We start from the raw sequence: 12,707 nt of genomic DNA, 5'->3' as shown, positions 1-12,707 counted from the left end.
ATGTCTGTATCATGTGCACTTTCCTCTAACAGCAAATACCACAACAAGCTATTAAATCACTTTCACAACAGCACAACATTTCAGACAAAAGCAATTTATATTAGTATCAGGCAAACACAGACATCTATTCTGTAGTGTTACCTGTTCGGGTTAGTTTTGTTTCTGTTTTCATGGAGAAACAAAGGGGAAAAGATACACAGTTTAAACGTTATGAGGAAACAAAATCCATGTGTAATGAAACAGCGTATACATACTATTTCACTACAAATTCAACTCTTCACAGCAGCTCCAAAATTGCAGGTAGCCTGAGATTTTTTTAAACTCCCCCCACATATGGATTTTTTGCTAAATCATAATATTCTTAAGTGACAAATTGGTACAGTATAATCACTAATGTCAAAATTTTAAAAACAGTTATTACATTACTGAAGGCTGAAAAACTTGGGTTCTGAAGCTACAGTGCTATTTGTAGAAAATTACAAACTTTCAGAAACTTCTAACTGATCTACATGTTTTCTCCATGAAAAATTTCACAATGGAATACATTTGTTTGGTTTTTTTTATTTCTTTAAAACAAAAATAAAGCACACAGTCTTATTTAAAGATTGGGTTTGTTTCGTTATTTGGTATTTTTTTTAAAAAAGCCCTAATCAAATTTAGTTCTATTTTATGCATGGGGTTCAACTAGAAAACCCAGAGAGGCTCCTTCTAAAATAAAAATATATGATTCTAAGTTATTGAAAACTCTTTTATAATACTCTCTCCCTAAAGTAGCTCAAAACAAGTCATGATGCAATGCTGTTATATGAGAAGTTGAGCTACTAATTTTCGATGACCCACATAAATTGCCAGCAAGTCATCACAAATACTAATTGATTATTTAAACAGCGTTTTCCAAAAGGAAAAAAAAAACCTCCTCCAGTTCCCTCACACCAATATCATAGCATTTTTTCCAAAAGAAGGCCATACAAACATTGCCTACAAACATATTTTGAGAAGTACTATAATAGTAGATAATGGAAATTTTTATTTTATGCATTTAAGAAAGCTGAGGTATTTACTTAAAAAAAAAAAGGTTGGTGCATGACTGGAAGCATTTTATAACACTTTTCCAACAAGGAGCAACTTGTTGACAAAAGTCGTAAGTGTCCAGATTTGTCTGGATGGATAATGTCTGTTTGCCCCATATGTAATAAAAAAAATATCCATACATTTGATAACTTTTAATATATAAATACCACAAACAGAGAAGAATAGATAGAAAGGGAACCCAGAGATGAGATCTTACCAGTAAAGGCGTTTTAACTGAAAACAACATCTGCCAAAATGGTCGCAACTGGTGAGTGCAGTCATAGGCAGATATACCACCACCGTTCTATTTGCATTTACTCTGAACAGCTCCAGATGACATTGTTCAAAACTTAGCTTGCCAGGGAAGCTGTCTTCACATCAAAACACCTTTCTGCCCTCAACTAGAAGAGTTAATCCAGAAGTAAAATCCAGCCTGCATAGATGAGCCTCAAATAAGAGGCTACCAATAATAATGGACACAGCTGACAAGCAAGACCTAGTAAGCAAGGAGACATTTGTGAAGGTATTTCAAGTTAACATTACTACTGTGTGTTAAAATTCTTCATGAAATTTTCAGACAAGCTAGCAATGGTGTGGTTTACATTTCAGGCCCAAATTCTTCAGAAAATGGAAACTGGGCAAGTTTCAACAACAAACTAATTAAAACAAAACCATATTTCTCTCATTTATACAGTTTGTGACTGGAAGATATGTGAGATTATCCAAGCTCCTGCCCAACAAATTTGGGCTACTTACTTTACTTTTATAATCCTGTTACAAGTTATGCAAGGGTTTCAACAATTCTTAAAGACTAACCCATATTCTAGCAACTATCACCACACCACCAGATTTCTGATGAGGTCATACTACTACTTCCTGTAAGGGCACAACAACTCTTCATCATTCTTAAGACATTCCTGCATGTTTGCTATTAAGCAGCTCTATACTTAAAGCAGGGACTTTCAGTGAACTATCCAAGATCTTTGTTCTGAATGGTTATGGTGATGTTACTCATACATATTGCATAGTATTAATCACCCTGAGTAATATTGTAGTATCACCAAATGTTAACAGTTCATTATCAGGAGAAAATAAAGGAGGAAGAACACTGAGACCATTAAGAAGATACTCTGAACTGCTACAGCAACAGGCTTAACATTCCACAGTCCCACCTTATTCTACAGCCTATTTAGCAGGGAGCAGTCTTGAGCAATGGCTCTGATATAGATACATAACATCAACGAGTTAGTCAATACACATGACCTCTCTTCCTACCCTGTCTTCCTTCTCTCTACCATATTCCTTAAGTTTTCAAGTTTTCATTTCTTGAAAAGACAGAAGTTTTGCAGGTGTATCTTTAGTCAGGCTGAGTCTCTTCAGTAACAGCACTGAAGTTGTCTTCAGTAGCAGCAAAATCATGGTGGACTGCAACAGTATTTCTATCGATATTAAAAAAGGAATGTTAAAAGCACCTTCTCAAAGAGGAAGAAAATGTAGGTGCCGCCATTTTTTTAAATCTCTGCAGTAGCAATACTTTTGTATATAAGGAACTTAAAACCTCCCTGACCATCTGTAAGCAGTGCTTGTCATATTATAGCAAAAAATGTAAAAAGATGGAATTACTAGACTGAATCTGCTTTCAAATTCAAAACCTGCCTGGGTAATACTATCTCAGACAGAAATGGAGAGGAAAAAAAAGTTACTGGATTAAGAAAGCAGTTTTAAAAGACACTGACTTGAAGGTAGGATATCCAGTCGAAGAGAAAGAAAATAATGCTGGCAAAAATGTGCAAGACGACAAAGGTAAACATGAAGAAATGACAACTCAATGCCTTATCTAAAAATTAAGAAATCAAGTGAGCTCTGAATCCCAAGGAGGCCAATGTGTTACAGAGCGTTTATTACATAGCTTGTTCACATCTCTTCAAAATATTCTGTCGTATGAAAATGCTGCAGCTGTGTATTAACCATAACAACTTTAAATGAAAAATAGAGGAAAGTCTACCTCTACATCTAGGGAAACAAAACAATTCAAATTTTGAACAGGAATACCAAATAAAATAATCAGCAGAATACTCCCCCAACTACAGACATAAATAATTCCCCAATCCCAGTTCAGGCAGTTAAACAGAGCATATATTGCATTTCATTTCCTTTTTTTCTTTTCTTCTCCCAGGTATTTGGACAAGGAAATGAGTAGTAAGACCAGCAAGCTGCTGTTTTCAGTTTCTAAAAATTAAGTCTAATCTTACTAAGAGTATACTGAACAGTACTGCTGCATTCTATGGAACACACTCTTGCTTTTCATGTAGAACTTAAGTTCTGTGAAGGAATAACTAATTACATTCAACTGTTTTCAGATTTAGCCACAGTATTCATCACCTTCAGCTAGCTCTTGTCAAATTAACAAGGCATTAATAAAGCAATGCATTGTCTATCTACATATATATGCCACAAGTGCACTGTAGAAAGGGGGAAAAAAAGCAAAAAATTACTTCAAGTCTGAAACAAGTATCATACTAGGACTGGAAAAAGAGAAAACACAGAAAGGATGACAAAAACCCTACAATCACAAGTCTATAAACCATTTGCTACTACCTATAAAACAGAAGTAAAAGGGAAGGTCAGTCGAAAAAAAATTAAACACTTAACTATTTATCTTTTAATTGGAAATACTTTATCTTTTATCCTTTCTAATTTTATTTTGCTTAGGACTTAGAAAGTTTTAATACATAGACTAAAGAAAGAACAAAGTGGTAATGCAGTCTAATATCCTTTAAATACTGGATTCCTAGAAGCCATTTTAAAGCATGTTATTTTAAAATGGTATGTAATCACATCTTGGACTTCCAGCAACTGTGAGCCCACCATATGATTAAGTTGTTGCATATTATCCTGCTGCTATAAGGGTCCAAGAATCTCAAATGATGCAGCCCTCTATACTACTTTTAAATCTTCCAGTACTATGACATGTTATCAATAAGTGTTTAACTTGTAACATGGAATTACCAATACAGACACAATTCAGAAACTCACTGAAACACTGGAAAAAAATACCCATGTGACTTAGATTTTTATTATTTGCAGAAAAGGGGATGGGGAGGGTACTATTCCACATTTGATTCTGTTTATCTGAAAACGATTCATATGGTCCTTACTATTGGGTTTGATGCTTGCAGAATGAGTCAGGTGTCAACTTCCAATGCCTAAAATAATGAGACTTTAAAATATGTATTAATTTAAGACTGGTTTGTAACAACCTGAAATAATTGCTAATAACTCCAGCTACAAATACAATAAATAAAAAGATGATGGCTGACAAGGATAAAGACTGAGAAAGTATCTTTGGTTGCACAGTAACAGAATTACTAGCCAGAGTACTAATATCATACAGGTATCTTCCCAAGAACTTGGAGGCCTACTTGCCTGTTTTACGGAGCATGCCCTACAGCTGCTGAAGTATTATATCTTGGCTAACATGAACTTATAGTACTGGTTCAGTACTTAAATAGCCTACTTACAAAGTATTTAGAGGTGAATCAAAATAGTTTTACTGGAAACAAGCATTAACATTACAAATAATGAGTATGTAAAAAGAAGCATTTGAACAAAAATAGCTTGGATTTCCAAAATGCTCAGCATTAGTCTTAATTCTGCTCTATTCATGTCAATAGGAAAAAAAATCCACATTGTATCTTATTTTAATCCTCTTTGCTCTCAAACTCAAATCTGACCTAGTGTTCTCTCCTAAAGACACCTTATGCACCTTCTAAATCTAGCTATTGCAGTTAATATACAGAATTCAGCTTTCTATGCTTCTTGCCCAGAAAGGTGTTATATCGGTTTTGATGGAAACACTACTGCTAGCATTTTTTTTATGTTACTGGAATACTTTTTTGTACCGTTTCATATTATTTACTTATATGTTATTTTTAAGTTTGATGTTGAATCTCTTTAAATTCCATTGTGCCTAGCAGCAGATCACTGAACAGCAACAGGTCACCTTACCTTTGCAAAACTTTCATTTTTGGTACAGTGCCGAACTACTTACCATATATACATCTATTTTAGAACTGAAGGCATATGGCCAAAAGCAAGGAAATAAAATTCTCCTAGTTACAGAGATGATCCTTACTATTATTTTTCACTAAGATACTAGAACAGATTCAACAACAACAAAAAAAGAATAACCTATGGATATTATGTAGCTTTTTTGAAGAAAAGAAATATGTGACAACACCCTTGGAAAGCAACAAATGTGAAATTCCATTATTTATAACTGAACCAATTGCTTACCAATCTATGTGATTTGACAATCCTATTTCATTCAAAACAAAAAAAAATTGCTTACTAAAGTTATGCAAAACTAATTTTAAAAGTTGTATCTATATTGATTTAAGAAGATAAAGCGACCATACAGCTTTCTACCAAAAAAACCCTACATTTTCTTCTCATACCAGTTTTTACTGTAACAAAACAGATATTTTTTTATTTTTCCTTAGTCTTTCTAGCCCTTTGAACCAAAAGAAAAAAAATAAGCCAAACAACACAAGCCAAAAGTTTTCAGAGCTATTCTTGTGCTTAGTAAAATATTCTACTCTATAGGGGAAGGATAGCTGTAGACCCTCACTCTCAAGGCACTCTTCAGTTAGGCACAGAAAATGAGATACTCTCAGAATTTCATCATGCATTAAGAAGTGTTTCTGAACCTTTGTATTAAAGCAATTCAAAAGAACATACACAGAACACAGATGCAAAACGGTCTTCAAGACACTTCAAAAGATTTTACAGAGCAACAAGAAAGCAAATGCAAGTCTGGCTAGTTTCATAGCTGGCTTCCAAGACCCTATAGACTATCATCCACCGAATTTCAGACTGCCATGGCAATCAAGAGCTGTAAGAAACAGGGAGATTCACAGGTGCCATTAATTCAAAGATGTTGAAGTAGGCATGTAATGTAAAGACAGGCTTCCCAAACTCACACCTCACTATGCAAGAGCAAGTAAAAGGCTAAGCATGCAATGGAATATGTTTGTTGGCATGACTAAGCCGCCAAACTCTTTAATCACAGCTCATACTAACACCACTTTTTATTGCATGTCCTGGTTTCAGCTGGGATATAGTTAATTTTCTTCTTAGTGAACAATGCTGATAACATACTGATGTTTTCAGTTGTTGCTAGGTAATATTTACACCAAGTCATAGGACTTACAGTTTCTCGGGCCTTGCCAGCAAGAAAGCTGGAGGGGCATCAGTCACCGGGAGCGGACACAGCCAGGACAGCTGACCTGAACTAGCCAAAGGGATGTTCCATAACATGGGGCATCATGCTCAGTGTATAACCCGGGCAGGGCTGGCCAGTCATTGCTCAGGGACTGGCTGGGCATTGGTCAGCGGGTAGCTAGCAATTGTATTGTGCATCACTTGTTTTCTTTCCTCCCTTCCCTCTGGACTTAATTCAAGTCCCTTTCTCCCTCCTTTTCATTATAACTGTTACTGTTGTTGTTCTTCTGGGTTTATTTCAGTTATTAAATTGTTCTTATCTCTACCCTCAAGTTCTACATTCCTTTCCAATTCTTCTCCCCATTCCCCTGGGTGAGGGGGCAGTGAACAAGCTGCTGCATGGTACTTAATTACTGGCTGGGGTTAAACCACAGCATTTAAACCTTTTGCCAACACAGCAGTGACAAAGAGATACGACACCATCTTTGATATTAGTATACTCACAAAAATTTACAAGCACATACACTCAACCTAGAAAAATTTCTCCCATGTTATAGGAGGAACATAGACAGGAAACTTAGCAGGAGCAAGAGTACAGAGGCAAACTTTTTCTGCCTTCTAGATGCAAAGTTTAAAAATATTGGAAATACTGGCCAAGAAGCTGGAATCCCAAATAAGGATTCAGTGTCATCCTTTCTGTTGAAATAATAACATCTTTTTATCCAGTCATTAACTGATTCTGTATCAGGTCTCCATTTGGGGTCTTAGACCTCGAGTTGAGCATCCAAGGAATTTTTTTAACAGGCATAAACTTAATGAGCAAGGACTCCAAACAAGTGTTTATTGTTTTTGAAAACGAGGTATAAGAGTATTTTTTCCTTTAGATACAAGTTTATACTTCAACATAAACTAAATTCCTAAACTATTCCAGAATTAATAGTTTTATTTGAAAAAATGCTATTTCAAAACTGCAAATTATTCAGAAGAAATTAATTCCAGGTCACAAAGTTCCTCTACAACTATTTTTTCTCCTATCTTAGATCTGTTTCTATTTGAAACATTCTTCTGGCTTATTAAAGGTTTACAATTGAGACAGATTTTTAAAAAAAGACTATTACAAAAATCAAAAATTATTAACTGCTGTGAAAACAATCTGGCTTGCATGTAACTTATGGAAAGCAACAGATGGCCAAGTAGGCAATGCTGAAACAACGAACACGAGAGGGTTTTTTGCTCACTTCGCTTCCGCAACCCAAAGAATATAATCAACAGAAACTGTAAGTATTTCTCAAGTAATATTCTAACTGCACAGAAGAATTTGTCCTTGAAACAAGACATATGAAATAGTCATAAACTGCAGAGGCATATTTTAAGATGTTAAGGCAATGTCTTGGAGTTCTAAACTTGGGATTTTGCACAATTTTGTATTAAGGAAGACCCTCCACATTCGTTATGCTCCCAGACAGCATTTTGGTTACCAATGCAGCTCAATCACCTCCCCGCTTCCCCAGAAGTTCTTTTAATAGGTAAGAGCATTTAAAATTGCAGGATTCCAACCCTCCTGCAATTGGCAAAGAGGCAAAATCAGCTAACAGGCAAACTTCAAAGTAATTAAAATGAGAGATGCAACATGGATTCAGTAGGTTTTCTTTAAAGTACGAAAAACCTTACTTCAGAAATACTAAGCAGTAACCATCATCCATTGCTTCATTCACTTAGAATTACAATGACAAATAATATCAGTATTTGCCTAAAAGAAAGACATTTCCTGCGGACCAAGTAAACCACTGACAGGTAAGGAAAAGAGAATTCCGAGTATCAAGAGGGAAAGAGCAGGTAGGTCATTCTACTGTTTTCTTTTCTTAAACATGAACTACCTCTACTAAAGAAGGATCAATTTACACAACTGACAGTGACAGAAGTACAGCTGTACTGACTTCAGGTACACTACTGGATTGGTTACCATGGGAAAGGAAGATTGTGCTATAGTCAAATACAAACAAAAGGCTCTGCCATTCATCTGCACCAAGTTCTGAACATTAACCGAGAATAAAATGCTGTAGTTTAGAGATCCTGATCAATAAAGCTTGCACTGCATCTTGGTAACAGAAACAAAATAGAAGCCAAGATTATCCAAGAAACAAATAGTTCTTGCTCAGCAATTCCAAATTAGTGTTTACTCAAAAACACCACATGCTTTGAGTTAGGTATCCAGTTCCCAAACTCCACATGTTTAACAGGCATTTCTCTTGTCCTGCCCGGCAAAGTCAATCTAAACAGATGCTCCCAAGCATTCATGCAGTCAAACAAAAAAGCAGAAGACAATATGCTTTCATATTCTGTGGACTAAAACTACTGCAGAAGACAATTATTAAGTCTAATTACTAGTTGTACCAAAATCAGCAAGGATTAATTCAGCCCTTTAAATAGCCATGGAAAAAAAAAAGGACAATGATATACCCTATCACAATAGTTTGGAAATAAACTTTCACCTGACAATGCAACACTTGGATGTTCTTATGATTTCATCACTAATAAGACAATTTTCTCACACTCTCTGAACTCCAGTCACTAAGGAAAAGCTCTGCCTGCACCCTACAAAGACTCAAAACTACACCATCAGAACAGACAGCAAGCAGATATGCTCACAGTCCATCCAAGGAAAAAACGTTCACCACCACACATTTTTGAACATGCAACATTGGTGTGATGTAAGCAGGCAGCTGAAACAGCCAGATTTGACCTATATACATTCAACACAATTTAGATTGTGTTTGCAAAAATCAGAAATTCTGTAACCTGACTCAGACACAGTCATACCTACCTAGATCCTGGTACAATCTGGATCAAAGCCACTGAGACACAATAACAAGTGTAAAATAGTCCTTTTACATTGGGGAAATGTGGGCACTCATACCTCAGTCCACAAAGAAGTGAAAAAATTCTCACACACTGATGCTAGAAGTTAGTTAGCAGAACCTCCTCAGCTACTTTAGTCTAAATAGCACATCATACAAGAACAAGAAATGGCACACCCTGAAACACCCAACTCTTGCCAGACACTACCAACAGCAATGCTGTAAATACTCGCTAGGACCGGACAGCTTGCTTTTTAAAATCCCAACTTCCAGAACTTGCCAGCTGAACAAAAGTTGTAATTACTCCAATTCCACCAGAAAACATCATCTTACTAGAAATACCTGATTCAGCATCCAAAGCCTGTAGGAACCTCGAATTTCTTTGGCCCCAAGTGCCTAAGGTCAAAATAACCACCACACGTTGCTGCTCTAATTAAAGAGAAAAATTAAGACTCCAACACATGTTGATGCAAGGCAACACAAGAACAAAAATCTGGGAGTGAGATCTTGCCAGATTCACCAGATGCTTTTTCACAACCATCTAAATTTGACCACACAGAATGAAGTACTGAGCCGCACTAGGATGACGAGGAAAATTTGCACCTTCCTAAATCCTAGCCCTAGAGACCTTGGAAAGATTAAGCCTCATTTTCTTACTAAATTTCTCAAAGCCTTTCTGTTGGTTTGTTTTTGGGTTTTTTTTTAACTAGACAGTTTTCCTGGGGTTGTTTGGGGTTTTTTTGGCCCATGATTTGATCAATTCTGCAAAGGTAGAGGGGAGCAGGGGAGCAACTAGAAAGAACAAGTAAAGAAAGTATCGTGGGGTAAAGAAAAGGCAACAGTAAGGTGGAGGTATCCGGACCATGCGGTAGCCTCACCTCCTGGATCCGCCTGCGGGCTCGCTGCAGCACCTCCTCGTACCCCTTCTGTCGCAGCTCGCTCAGGCTCTCGTAATACTCTTCGGGGTCGTCAGTCTCGGTGAAGAGCACTTGCGAAAGTATCTTCCAGCCGCAGGTATCCAAGCTGTGGACCAAGTAAACTTGGAGTTTGTAGCAGAGCGCGTCCATCTCCTGCTCGGATAGCTCCGGGGCCCCGAACAGCACCGTCCACATGCCCGAAGGCTCCTCGGGGAAGGCAGGCAGGTAGGGCTCCAGCTCCGAGTTCACCGAGCACAGCTGCTGGTGCACAGCCCGCAAGTCTTGGAAGGAGAAGAGGCCGGCCCAGCTGCACTCCTCCCCCGCGGGCTCCGCGTCGGGAGCCGCCGGAACGGCCGCCTGCAGCAGCGAAGGCGGCAGCGACAGCGCGGCGGCCGCCTCCTCCTTCCCCAGCTCCAGCACTTCTATCTCCTCGGCGGCACCTGCCGCCTCCGGGCCCCGCCGCGGCCTCCGGGCCGGGCTGCTCTTGGCGCGCACCGAGCCCTTCGGCAGCGCCTCGGCCACCGCGCCCCGCTCGGCGCCCCGCGGCGCCGCCTCGGCGCGGGGCTGGGAGAAGCCCCTGGGCAGGCCCGCGTCCCTGCGCGCCGCGGGGCTGCCGGCCTTGGGGGCGGCTCTGGCCTCGGGGCCGCCGCGGCAGAGCTCGCGGGAGCCGCTGCGCTGGCGCTGCGCCGTGCGGTTGTGGCAGGTGATGGCGAACTTGCCCTCGATCTCGTTCCAGGCCACGATGAAGACGAACTTGTGCTTCTCCCGCTCCTGGAAGGCGTGAGGCCTGACAGCCACCCAGTCGGCCTCCAGCGTTTCCTCCAGGGCAAAGGCGGACATGGCGCTGCGCGGCTTCCCACACACCCCCCACCCTCCCCGCTCCCGTCCGCCGCTCCCGCCTGCCCCGCTGCGCGCCGGCCGGCAACGGCTCCCCACAGCCCCGCGCGCCGCCTCACTGCCCACCATCAGCCATCTTAGCGGCGGGGGGACGGGGCAGGCGCTGCGGGCGGGGGGGAAAGACGCGCCGGATCCCCACCGGAGCGGCGAGGGAAGACGGAGAGAAGTCGCCGCCTCTCTGCTCGGAGCCCGCTGCCGAGGAGCCTCGCCGTCGGTCACCGCCGCGCCGCCGCGGCAGACAATGCCCGGTGCCCCCGCACAGGTACTTGGCGCCCGTCACGTGGGGCACGATCTGTTTACAAGCGGCGGTGGCGCTGCGGCAACTCAGCGCCCGCCCCGCCCCGCGGCCTCCCGAAACCCCGCCCCCGCCCCGAGGAGCCCCTTCCCCATTGGCTGCCGCTGGGTCTCCTCCGGCGGAGGAGGAGGGGCGGAGCCTCAAGCTCGCCGTCTCCTGCCCTCCCTCCTCGCGCCCCAGTGGCGGGCGGGGGAAGGTGGTGCCCCGCCCCTTCCCTCGGACGTGCGACGCGGCCCGCGCTGCATGCTGGGGAAGGGCACGAGCCGCGCCGCGGCCGTTAGGGGGTGGGGCCGGGGCGGTTGCGCGGGAGGGGGCGGGGCGGGGCGGCCGGGCTGCAATCTGGCACCTGTCAGTAGTGCCGTGACTGCACCGTAGCGCCCGGCGACGCGCTGGGGAGTGAGGGGCTCTGCTCCTCAGAGGGCAGCTTCTCAGGCAGCGCTGGCTTTGCCCGCCGCAGCTCTTGCCTTGTCGTTAGCTCCCAGTCAGCCCCGTGGGGCACGCCGGCCTCGGCGGTCCGCGCTGCAGCGGCCTGCAGGTCCTGCTGCTTTACAAGGGCCCTGCCCCCATGCTGGCAGAAGGGTTTTAAGTATGGAGGGCCATCCAAGCAACAGATCCTCTCACAGGGAAATGATATCTGTGGGGGGTTGTTACTGCTTTTCCTGTGAAGTGGTGATCTGCATAATTACAGAACAGGATGTGGTGATTCAAGAGCTTGTTTTAGTTGTGTGACTTAATTCTGACTGAGGATGGAACTAAAATGCTTCTAAGATCCACTATTAAGAACGCCTAATGGTGTGCCGTGTAGCAGCAGTTTGCAGTTAGGCTGCAAAAGCATATGTGATGAAACCTGGAGAAAAAGGGCATACTCTGAAACAGCTGCCTTGGGCAACTGTGTACTTCTGTAACTGAAGTTAACTGCGCTGAGACACTGCTTTTATGCTCGTGTTGGCCAGTCCTACTTCAGAATTGGTAGCGCTTGCAATGCTCTCTGAGGTTTTGAAGTGTATTGCAGAGCACATAGGTTACAGTATGCCAGGATAGACAACTCTCATAAGCACGTCTGGAAGGAATGACTAATCACTTGTGATTCCAAGGCCAAGGGCCAGTTTCCTGGTGCCCTTTGGGATATTCCATTTCTCCTGTTGTATAAATGAAAAAAAAAAATATCTTACTATAATGATCCCAAACTAGTTGCATTAAAAACGAGAGCCATATACAATATGCATTGGCCATCTGTGATATTGTTGTCCTGCTGCAAATTAGAGGAAGTACTGGGGAAATAAGACATTTTAATTTGCATTTGCCAGAGAAGAAAGAGTGAGACACAGCTTTTTTCTAAAGTTACTGTATTGATTAGCATGCTATCCTTAGAGGCTGAAATACTTGAGGAGAGCTCCTGACACTCCAGGCATTCTCTGGTCATCACCAAAGCAACTTCATATATGC

The 12,707-nt window shown here is 41.7% G+C and overlaps 1 protein-coding gene across 2 annotated transcripts in view; it reads right to left on the bottom strand.

The window, feature by feature from the left end:
- JMY (junction mediating and regulatory protein, p53 cofactor) overlaps nt 1-11,276 on the bottom strand; it is a 73,148-nt gene extending 61,872 nt beyond the window's left edge. The window contains exon 1 of one of the 2 annotated variants that reach the window (XM_056324580.1): nt 10,031-11,276. In XM_056324580.1, the coding sequence (XP_056180555.1) occupies nt 10,031-11,035 (1,005 nt within the window). In that variant the 5' untranslated portion in view covers nt 11,036-11,276. The remainder of the gene's footprint in view (nt 1-10,030) is intronic. The other variant, XM_056324579.1, reaches the window with a different exon arrangement.
- Nucleotides 11,277-12,707: the final 1,431 nt, after the last annotated feature.

This window comes from Falco biarmicus, chromosome Z (assembly GCF_023638135.1).
Source record: "Falco biarmicus isolate bFalBia1 chromosome Z, bFalBia1.pri, whole genome shotgun sequence".
NCBI classification, from domain to species: domain Eukaryota; kingdom Metazoa; phylum Chordata; class Aves; order Falconiformes; family Falconidae; genus Falco; species Falco biarmicus.
This window is presented reverse-complemented; position numbering and strand designations above follow the sequence as displayed.